This window comes from Sinohyriopsis cumingii, chromosome 2 (assembly GCF_028554795.1).
Source record: "Sinohyriopsis cumingii isolate HCF-2022 chromosome 2, ASM2855479v2, whole genome shotgun sequence".
NCBI classification, from domain to species: domain Eukaryota; kingdom Metazoa; phylum Mollusca; class Bivalvia; order Unionida; family Unionidae; genus Sinohyriopsis; species Sinohyriopsis cumingii.
This window is the reverse complement of record NC_142962.1, coordinates 12,103,612-12,116,312: the sequence shown is the minus strand read 5'-3', so window position 1 is coordinate 12,116,312 and position 12,701 is coordinate 12,103,612. Positions and strand designations below refer to the sequence as shown.

Sequence of the window (12,701 nt, the reverse complement as noted above, 5' to 3'; positions counted from 1 at the left end):
CTGTAAGCAATGGTGTGTAGTCCTCCTAAACTACTGGCTGGATTACCCTGAAATTTTAGCCGCATATTCTTTCATTCTATAGTCTAGTTGATCCTAAGTGAAAATTGTGGACATCAAGTCTAGCTGTCACAGCATGAAAATAATGTTATTGCTTAACTAACCTCCTGAAGTTAAGGTTTACACAAAAAGACTTCTTATGATGTATAGCTAGTCCTAAGTAGAAATGGTACCAAATTAGATCTCCAACATTGCTGCCATGATATCCATCTTGAAAATCTTATTATTTCTACTTCACCTAAAGAGATGGTCATAAATATGTGTGGTTTTAAATCAAAGGCTTCTTATGATACCTAGTTATTAATGATGCAAATAGTGTCATTCAGATTGCCAGTTTGATAGTCATGGTGGCCACTTCTTATGATATCTAGTTATTAATGATGCAAATAGATTGCCAGCTTGATGGTCATGGTGGCCACTTCTTATGATATCTAGTTATTAATGCAAATAGTGCTAATCAGATTGCCAGCTTGATGGTTATGGTGGCCATCTTAATAATATTGTTATTGCTACACTCTGATTGATTGAATGAGTGTAGTGATACAAGAGAGCTGAATCTCATTAGCTGCCCAGATATTTGTCATGCCACATTCATTACAGGGCATTCTCAGTCCTGGGTATGACCATATGTCAGGAGAAGTTCATCCTTTAAGTAGCAGCAGTGGAATCAGTTTGCTGACATGCTCAGTCGTTTTTCACTGTCTTCTATTTATGGGACATAGCCTTGCATAGGAGAGAGCTGAATCTCATTAGCCTACTGGTAGCTGCCCATATATTTGTCATGCCCATTCATAACAGCACATTTCTCAGTCCTGGGTATAAGCATATAACTTTCACATGTCAGAAGTTCACTCTTTCAGTCATAGCACTCATAATTTGTGATGTGAATAGAGGTTGGCTGCTCATGCATATCCACCTGCTCATGCATGTCCACCTACTCATGCATATCCACCTCCTCATGCATGTCCACCTCCTCATGCATATCCACCTGCTCATGCATGTCCACCTGATCATGCATGTCCATCTCCTAATGCATATTCACCTGCTCATGCATTTCCACCTCCTCATGCATATCCACCTGCTCATCCATGTCCACCTGCTCATGCATATCCACCTCCTCATGCATGTCCACCTGATCATGCATGTCCACCTCATGTATATCCACCTCCTCATGCATATTCACCTGCTCATGCATATCCACCTCCTCATGCATGTCCACTTGATCATGCATGTCCACCTCCTAATGCATATCCACCTGCTCATGCATTTTCACCTCCTCATGCATATCCACCTCCTCTTACATATTTATCTTCTAATCAAGATTTAAAGTCCAAAACGGTTTTGTGTGTTCAGTTACCAAGGTAATGATGAGTATGTGGCCTTGACACTAATTTGTTGCACCAAATTTGAATACAGAATTAAAGCAGTGAAAAAACATAATTTGTGGGGAAAAAAATTCATGATATCATATCTTACTAAATTATACAGCAGTTTATTGCATACTGCATTACACTCTCAGGATTATTTGTATCACTTAGTCTTTGACATTTTGTATAAATATCTGCCTTTACTGTTCTACAGCAGGGTCTGCTGGAAAATTTTTTAAAAAGAGGTGTGACTTCAGCATTATAATAGGTTAGAGTTGAATACCGTTAATATTGAAGCTACGGTTTGACATATCTTTTCAAATACTTTTTTTAGAGTGCTAATAATTGTCACTAAAATGTATGCCATGTCTTAAAGAATAACTTTTCTCAAGTTACCTTGAGTTCTTTTTTTTTTTGTCTCTTCCTTTGCTTCCAGAGGAAAGGTGAGTTTTCCCATTGGCTTCCAGTCAATATATCATATGAAATGGTGCCTTTTCTTTTAGAAAATGTATTTTTCAGACAGGATTTATGTCTGTGTTTACCATGTCTTAAATTAGGAGCAAATCATACATTGATAAACAAATAATAACTTTCAAAATGGTCAGCTTGGAACATCAACATGTCATAATGATACATCATGGGATTTTAAAGCATTTACAGGGTTAAGTAGGGTACCTGTAACACTGAAATTTATTGTATATCTTTGAATGTTTATATGCTGTATATATATGTATATATATTGTAATTATCCAGTTATTGTTTAATTTTTGTCCCCAGTTTATCCATTATAACTCTGGATCCTCTCTTTTAGTTACCAAACATTCTGGGAGGATTAAAAGTATTATGATACCATCTGTCCGTCTGTTATCCATTCATCAATCTATTCATCACGATTCTTTATACACAAATTTAATGAAATTACAAGAATCTTTGTAACATACATGCTTTTCTAGTAATGTTAAAAGAAATTAACTACTTTGTCTTTGATTGTCCCCAGAGAGAGGTCCAAAAGGCAGATCTTTGAATTCACAGGGGATTTGTACAAATGTTTGACAAATGTTAAAATAAACTTTTGTTGTTTTCTTTTTCATCACATTGATTTTGCTTCTCAGAAAGTGGTTATACCTAGGTAACTGGGAAAAAATGTAGGAGCAAACAATAATTTTTAAGTTTCTGTCATTTGATACCACAAATTAAATGTTGTAATCAAAAGACATTAATTATATTGCTGAGGTGGAAAAAGCTAAGAATGGAATATGTGTCCCAAATGGAGAAAAAGCTAAGAATGGAATACTTGTCCCAAACCGAGAAAAAGTTAAGAAAGGAATACTTGTCCCAAACCGGGATTTTCATTGAATAATATAACAGTCTGAATCTTTCCTCCATATTCCTTTAAAAATCTTGGGCTAGAGACAGGTAATTTTATTTGCCCAGCAAATGTTTTACTTGTTTTGGGCTGCCAGACAATGGATTTTTCTTTCACTATATCACTGAACTTGTCATTCTATCTCAAGTGGGTGTAGAAAAATGTAGACATGATTTACAATAGTTGTTATTATTGTTCTATATTTAGTTCTCTAATTTACTGAATAAATGATAACTATGTCTAATTTTCCAGCACAAGTGAAATGGCCTATGACCCTATGACTACAATAAGTCTGACAGGTAATCATCCATTTTGGTCATATTTTGCATTGGCAACTGGATGTAATAATAATAATAATAATAACAATAATAATAAGAAGAAGAAGAAGAAGAAGATAATAATATATTAATAAAACCATTTCATGTGTTTAGCTCCTTGAGTTATAATGGTATAGAACATGTATTTGTTCAGATGCAAAAAACATTTTTAGTTCAAAATGGAATTTTAACTTTTGCAATTTATATTTGGATAATTATGGATCCAGGTCAGTTATATTACCTGAGGTTCTAAAGTCTGAGAGGATTTATTTTCATACCCTCTCACTGCAACTGCTAAATTGTTAAAATATCTTCACTGCAAAAAAATTGTACAGTACTGCATACTTGTCTCCCCTGATTTCCTGATGATGATTTTGTTGTTGTTGTTGCTCTAGGGTTTAACGCCATTTTTCAGCACAATATAGGCTATACATGGTGGCCAGTATAACTGGTGGAGGAAAAAGCCTGGAAAACCCAGGGAAGAACCACCGACCCACAAGAAGCTACTGGCAGGCTTTCCCACATGCCCACGCTAGCCGAGCCTTGGACTCGAACCCACACAGACAGAGGTGAGATGGCAGTGATCCGGAACGGTGAGAGCTTTAGACCACTCAGCCACTCAGGGCCCCTCCTGATGATGAAGAAACTTAATGTGAATATTAAATATGTTAATAAAGCATGCATAAATACATTATATACTTTTATCCCAAGCCCATAGTATGCATGACATGCATCAATACATTAGTTACTTTTATCACAAGCATATAGTAGGCATGACATGCATCAATACATTAGGTACTTTTATCACAAGCATATAGTAGGCATGACATGCATCAATACATTAGGTACTTTTATCACAAGCACATAGTATGCATGACATGCATCAATACATTAGGTACTTTTATCCCAAGCCCATAGTAGGCATGACATGCATCAATACATTAGGTACTTTTATACCAAGCCCATATTAGGAATTACATGCATAAATACATTATATACCATTATCACAAGCCCATAGTATGCATGACATGCATCAATACATTGGTACTTTTATCACAAGCCTATATTAGGCATGATATGCATAAATACATTAGGTACTTTTATCACAAGCATATAGTAGGCATGACATGCATCAATACATTAGGTACTTTTATCACAAGCCCATATTAGGCATAACATGCATAAATATATTAGGTACTTTTATCACAAGCCCATAGTATGAATGACATGCATAAATACATTATATACTTTTATCACAAACACATAGTATGCATGACATGCATAAATACATTAGGTACTTTTATCACAAGCATACAGTATGCATGACATGTATCAGTACATTAGGTACTTTTATCACAAGCCCATAGTATGCATGACATGCATAAATACATTATATACTATTATCACAAGCCCATAGTATGCATGACATGCATCAATACATTCGGTACTTTTATCACAATCATATAGTATGCATGACATGCATCAATACATTAGGTACTTTTATCCCAAGCCCATAGTATGCATGACATGAATCAATACATTAGGTACTTTTATCACAAGCATATAGTAGGCATGACATGCATCAATACATTAGGTACTTTTATACCAAGCCCATAGTAGGCAGGACATGCATCAATACATTAGGTACTTTTATCACAAGCATATAGTAGGCATGACATGCATCAATACATTAGGTACTTTTATCCCAAGCCCATAGTATGCATGACATGAATCAATACATTAGCTACTTTTATCACAAGCCCATAGTAGGCATGACATGCATCAATACATTAGGTACTTTTATACCAAGCCCATATTAGGCATGACATGCATCAGTACATTAGGTACTTTTATCACAAGCACATAGTATGCATGACATGCATCAATACATCAGGTACTTTTATACCAAGCCCATATTAGGAATGACATGCATAAATACATTATATACTATTATCACAAGCCCATAGTATGCATGACATGCATCAATACATTGGTACTTTTATCACAAGCCTATATTAGGCATGACATGCATAAATTCATTAGGTACTTTTATCACAAGCATATAGTAAGCATGACATGCATCAATACATTATATACTTTTATCACAAGCCCATAGTATGCATGACATGCATCAATACATTAGGTACTTTTATCACAAGCATATAGTAGGCATGACATGCATCAATACATTAGGTACTTTTATCACAAGCCCATAGTATGCATGACATGTATCAATACATTATATACTTTTATCACAAGCCCATAGTATGCATGACATGCATCAATACATTAGGTACTTTTATCACAAGCCCATAGTATGCATGACATGCATCAATACATTAGGTACTTTTATACCAAGCCCATATTAGGAATGACATGCATGAATACATTATATACTATTATCACAAGCCCATAGTATGCATGACATGCATCAATACATTAGGTACTTTTATCACAAGCATATAGTAGGCATGACATGCATCAATACATTAGGTACTTTTATCACAAGCCCATATTAGGCATGACATGCATAAATACATTAGGTACTTTTATCCCAAGCCCATAGTATGCATGACATGAATCAATACATTAGCTACTTTTATCACAAGCCCATAGTAGGCATGACATGCATCAATACATTAGGTACTTTTATCACAAGCCCATAGTAGGCATGACATGCATCAATACATTCGGTACTTTTATCACAAGCCCATAGTATGCATGACATACATAAATACATTAGGTACTTTTATCCCAAGCCCATAGTATGCATGACATGAATCAATACCTTGGCTACTTTTGTCACAAGCCCATAGTAGGCATGACATGCATTAATACATTAGGTACTTTTATCCCAAGTCCGTAGTAGGCATGACATGCATCAATACATTAGGTACTTTTATCACACGCACATAGTATGCATGACATGCATTAACAGAACAGTGCAATGTATGTATTTTGATATTTACAATGAAAATTGCATGTCCTAATAGTTGTAACACTTTTTGTTTTGAAGAAATTTGAATTTATTTCTGAGCCACTATTTTGTGGGATTTCATTCCAAAGAATAGAACCAGTGTAGTCATAGACCAGAAGAATTTATTGGATGGTCAGTTGTCCATCATCTTATGTCCATCTTTCCATTAGTACACTCTTATGTCCATCTTTCCATTAGTACACTCTTATGTCCATCTTTCCATTAGTACACTCTTATGTCCATCTTTCCATTAGTACACTCTTTTGTCTATCTTTCCATTAGTACACTCTTTTGTCTATCTTTCCATTAGTACACTCTTTTGTCTACCTTTCCATTAGTACACTCTTATGTCTATCTTTCCATTAGTACACTCTTTTGTCTATCTTTCCATTAGTACACTCTTATGTCTATCTTACCATTAGTACACTCTTATGTCTATCTTTCCATTAGTACACTCTTATGTCTATCTTTCCATTAGTACACTCTTATGTCTATCTTTCCATTAGTACACTCTTTTGTCTATCTTTCCATTAGTACACTCTTTTGTCTATCTTTCCATTAGTACACTCTTTTGTCTATCTTTCCATTAGTACACTCACTAGTTTTTTTACCATTACTCATTCTAAAACTACTTGGTGGACTGCCTTAAAACTTTGCACACTCATGCTTCCCATAGTCTAGTTGGTCCTAAATGAAATTTGTGCTGCACAGATATCCAATATGGCCACCACAGCAGCCATCTTGAGAGTCTTCTCATTACTCCTCCTGAATGGCTGGTCATATCTAGATGAGGTCTTGTGATTTCATATGCTGTCTGGCTGATAATAAATGAAATGGTGTTGATCTCATCCCCAATATGGCCACCATGGCAACCATCTTGAAAACTTTTTCTATCACTACTGAATAGAAATTGATATCAAGATGGAGTTTTCACCAAGACTTCTTATGATGTCTGGTTGATACTGTATGAAAAATGATTATGCTTGGACATTCAGTATAGCCTGCATGATGGCCATATTTAAAATCTTGTTATCACAAATCCTCATGAACAGATGGAAAGTCATATCAACATGGGTTTCACTAAAAGATGGTATAATATCTAGTCGGTCCTGTATAAAAATGGTGGTCATATCAACATGGGGTTTCACTAAAAGGCTGTATAATGTCTAGTCAGTCCTGTATAAAAATGGTGGTCTCATCAACATGGGGTTTCACTAAAAGGCTGTATAATGTCTAGTCAGTCCTGTATAAAAATGGTGGTCTCATCAACATGGAGTTTCACTAAAAGGCTGTATAATGTCTAGTCAGTCCTGTATAAAAAGGTGGTCTCATCAACATGGGGTTTCACTAAAAGGCTATAATGTCTAGTCAGTCCTGTATAAAAATGGTGGTCTCATCAACATGGAGTTTCACTAAAAGGCTATAATGTCTAGTCAGTCCTGTATAAAAAAGGTGGTCTCATCAACATGGGGTTTCACTAAAAGGCTGTATAATGTCTAGTCGGTCCTGTATAAAAATGGTGGTCTCATCAACATGGGGTTTCACTAAAAGGCTGTATAATGTCTAGTCAGTCCTGTATAAAAAGGTGGTCTCATCAACATGGGGTTTCACTAAAAGGCTGTATAATGTCTAGTCAGTCCTGTATAAAAATGGTGGTCTCATCAACATGGGGTTTCACTAAAAGGCTATAATGTCTAGTCAGTCCTGTATAAAAAAGGTGGTCTCATCAACATGAGGTTTCACTAAAAGGCTGTATAATGTCTAGTCGGTCCTGTATAAAAATGGTGGTCTCATCAACATGGGGTTTCACTAAAAGGCTGTATAATGTCTAGTCAGTCCTGTATAAAAAAGGTGGTCTCATCAACATGGGGTTTCACTAAAAGGCTGTATAATGTCTAGTCGGTCCTGTATGACGATGATGCTGATTTAATTTCCAATCTGGCTACTACAGCAGCCATTTTGAAAGTCTTATTGCTACTCCTTCTAAATGGAAAGTCATATCAGCACTGGAAGACTATTGGTGAGTAGTTGGTTTTCAATAAAAATTGTGCCGATCTGATATTCAATATGGATAATGAAGTGGCCATCTTTAAAATTGTATCACTGTTCATGCTAGATGTAAGGTCATATCAGCATTGGATTTTCACCAGATGACTTATGTCTAGTGCTTAATGAAAATGATGCCAATCTGAGGACCGGTATGGCCACAATGGCTGCCTTCTTGAAAAATCTTGTTACTCTACTCCATCAAAATCAAAACAGGGGGTTTTCACCAGATGACTAATTAGTTGGTCCTGAATGAAAATGGCATTGATCTGATGTCAGATATGTCTGCCACTAATTTTGCTGAATGGATGGTTATGTCAAACTGTTTTTGTTTGGCCAAAAGTCTTCTAATGGTCTCTAAATGTAAATGGTACCTATCGTTAATCCAATATGACTGTGACAATGGCTTCTTTAAAAATCGTATCACTCAAGAATGTAGGAGACAGAGTCATCACTCAGCAGTTAAAAGGAACAGATAGTTTTATCTTGAATTCCTGGAAATTCTTTTTCGACAGTAGAGCATCAGTTCTTTCAATGGACAATAGTTTAAAAATGTCTTTTTTCTTGGTCATTGTGTAATGACAAATTGTAATTCATCTTCGTTTTGGTTCATGACATTGTTTCTTGCATTGTTCCTTTGCCTTGGTCCTTGGCATTGGTACTTGGCTTTGTTCCTTTGCCTTGGTCATTGGCATTGGTACTTTCAGCTCCCAACATTGTTTTTTGTTGTGTCAACATTTTCAGTTACATTATCTTTATTATATAGCTCTTTTCACTGATAATCTTTGCCTACTTTAGGGCAACATTACATTCAGGTTTCTGAAAATTAATAAGCATATTATTTAGTGAGTGTCAGTAATCAATGTGACATAAATCTTTGCCAAGTTGTTTGTTGAAAGTTTTAACATTAGAATGCAATATAAACTCATCTTCTATCAGGTGTATTATGTTCTGGTGTTGTCCATTTGTCCATTAACATTGTTTGTAAGGCCCATAACAATGTAACGGTTGGAGAGATTTCATGAATTGCTGAATTGTATATCATGAATATATGGTGTCACAGACCACAGCCATTTCCATGTTTTATGGTCACGGTCGTGTCAAAGGAAAATGTAATTCTGTGACTTATAGCATTGTCCATAGTAAAACCAATGAAGATATTTCAAGGAAGCTTTGTCTAACTATATGTCAAGAATGGCTGGTGTGTCACATGCCAGAATTCTCTCCTGTATAGAATGTACGTCAAACTGGATAATTAATACTGCTAAAGATTCCAAATTAATAAAAAATGGCTTTAAAATGACCAAAGTGAATGTAAGATTTTAAACATTAAAGTTGTGCATCATTTAAAAGAATATACCTAGGGTGGAGTTATGTGTATGCATTATTTGTTTGCATTATTTTTCACACGCTTTTAAAACTCTTACATGTACATTGAATCACAACACAGCAGGTGAAAATAATTTACAACAATTCAGTTTAACATGATGTTAACTCATCAAAGCCATCTTCACCAAAAAGAATTTGTTACCTGTGTAAAACTTTTGTCCATAACAGAACTTTTGTAAATGCAGCTCCAAATGGTGAAGATCATAACATTTATAATGATTATTGATACAGTTACCTTTTGTGTGGTCAACCTTCTGTACAGTCATCACTTTATAGAATGAATGATGAGCCATTTTGATACAGTATAGCAGTATCCATTTTACTTTTGTACTCTTTCCTCCATTGATCCAGATTAATAAGATTCAAAGTTCCACATTGACTCTGACTAATGCATCCTCCTGCTCCTGATGCAAAGTTCTGAATAAGTTCACCATAACTGTGTCTTTTGTGAATGCTACTGTACATTCTTTTAATATTTTTTGCCCAGTGTAAGTGAGAGTAGGATTTGTTTGTTTCTTTTTCTTTTCTTTTCTTTATAAAATTATTGATAATATATGTAATATGATCTTGGTTTCAAATTATCAACAGCTAATTACAATTATTTTTGATGAGCAATATGAAAATTAAAGCATATACATAATTTATCAACATATTTCTGTTCTGTTGACAGTTTCTCATGTTGCAACACCAGGATCACCAGGTATACACACTGGTATGATTGTTGGGATAGTGCTGGGATCCATTGCCTGCTTCATTATTGCAGGTAAATCAATGCAGATTTGCAATAACTCATCAGCAATAAATTTATATATTATTCTGTCATAAAATTACCATACTGTCACTATCTCAAATTTTTTTCTTCTCAAAGATGCAAAATAAAATGGTTCGCACAAAGCCACACTTGCATTAAACAGTTATGTCCCAGTTCACCAGAGTTGGTAGAATCAGATAGAGTCATGTTGTCTCTCTGTCAGTCCATCCACCTGTCTGTCAATAGCTTGGTTAAGCAAGATATCTTTACTGAGTACAGTTAGGATTTTACAAAATTCGGTATGCAGCTTTATTTTTATGGAACCTTGGGTGACTTTGATTTTCAGTCCTTAATGGCATCATTTGGATGAGTTATGGCCCCTGATTGCTTGTACATGTAACTATCACTAATGCAGTTTAACTTAGTAATGATTGTTAGATTTCAGCCAAATTTGAGCACGAAATTTTATGTTGATAAGACCTTCAGGAAAATATTATTTTCTGCATCCAACAGAATCACTCAGAGTTGTTATGGCCCCTGATTGCTATGTTGTAACAGCATTGCTTTACCTAGGCATTCATGTCTGCCTTAAAGACCAATTCTTACCAACATTCATGTCTGTCTTAAAGACCACTTCTTACCTTGGCATTCATGTCTGCCTTTAAGACCACTTCTCACCAGCATTCATGTCTGCCTTAAAGACCACATCTTACCAACAGTCATGTCTGCCTTAAAGACCAATTCTTGCCAACATTTATGTCTGTCTTAAAGACCACATCTTACCAACAGTCATGTCTGCCATAAAGACCAATTCTTACCAACATTCATGTCTGCCTTAAAGACCACTTCTTACCTTGGCATTCATGTCTGCCTTTAAGACCACTTATCACCAGCATTCATGTCTGCCTTAAAGACCACATCTTACCAACAGTCATGTCTGCCTTAAAGACCAATTCTTACCAACATTCATGTCTGCCTTAAAAACCAATTCTTACCAACATTCATGTCTGCCTTAAAGACCACTTCTTACCAACATTCATGCCGGCCTTAAAGACCACTACTTACCAACATTCATGTATGCCATAAAGATCACTTCTTACCAACATTCATGTCTGCCTTAAAAACCAATTCTTACCAACATTCATGTATGCCATAAAGATCACTTCTTACCAACATTCATGTCTGCCTTAAAGACCACATCTTACCAACATTCATGTCTGCCTTAAATACCACTACTTACCAACATTCATGTCTGCCTTAAAGACCACATCTTACCAACATTCATGTCTGCCTTAAAGACCACATCTTAGCAACATTCATACCTGCCTTAAAGACCACATCTTACCAACATTCATGTCTGCCTTAAAGACCACATCTTACCAACATTCATGTCTGCGTTGAAGACCACTACTTACCAACATTCATGTCTGCCTTAAAAACCAATTCTTACCAACATTCATGTCTGCCTTAAAGATCACTTCTTACCAACATTCATGTCTGCCTTAAAGACCACTACTTTCCAACATTCATGTATGCCATAAAGATCACTTCTTACCAACATTCATGTCTGCCTTAAAGACCACATCTTACCAACATTCATGTCTGCCTTAAAGACCACTACTTACCAACATTCATGTCTGCCTTAAAGACCACATCTTACCAACATTCATGTCTGCCTTAAAGACCACTACTTACCAACATTCATGTCTGCCTTAAAGACCACATCTTAGCAACATTCATACCTGCCTTAAAGACCACTTCTTACTAACATTCATACCTGCCTTAAAGACCACTTCTTACCAACATTCATGTATGCCATAAAGATCACTTCTTACCAACATTCATGTCTGCCTTAAAGACCACTTCTTACCAACATTCATGTATGCCATAAAGATCACTTCTTACCAACATTCATGTCTGCCTTAAAGACCACATCTTACCAACATTCATGTCTGCTTTAAAGACCACTACTTACCAACATTCATGTCTGCTTTAAAGACCACTACTTACCAACATTCATGTCTGCCTTAAAGACCACATCTTACCAACATTCATGTCTGCCTTAAAGACCACTTCTTACCAACATTCATGCCTGCCTTAAAGACCACTACTTACCAACAGTCATGTCTGCCTTAAAGACAACTTCTTACCAACATTCATACCTGCCTTAAAGACCACTTCTTACCAACATTCATGCCTGCCTTAAAGACCACTACTTGCCAACAGTCATGTCTGCCTTAAAGACAATTTCTTACCAACATTCATACCTGCCTTAAAGACCACTACTTACCAACAGTCATGTCTGCCTTAAAGACAACTTCTTACCAACATTCATGCCTGCCTTAAAGACCACTTCTTACCAACATTCATGTATGCCATAAAGACCACATTTTACCAACATTCATTTCTGCCATCAAGACGACTTCTTACC

The 12,701-nt window shown here is 35.8% G+C and overlaps 1 protein-coding gene across 5 annotated transcripts in view; it reads left to right on the top strand.

Annotated features, from left to right (window-relative positions):
• Positions 1–12,701, top strand: part of LOC149804340 (uncharacterized) — a 74,721-nt gene that overhangs the window by 16,796 nt on the left and 45,224 nt on the right. For all 5 annotated transcript variants that reach the window (XM_089939052.1, XM_089939079.1, XM_089939046.1 and 2 more), the window contains 2 exons: positions 3,043–3,089; positions 10,190–10,282. In XM_089939052.1, the coding sequence (XP_089795178.1) occupies positions 3,043–3,089; positions 10,190–10,282 (140 nt within the window). The remainder of the gene's footprint in view (positions 1–3,042; positions 3,090–10,189; positions 10,283–12,701) is intronic.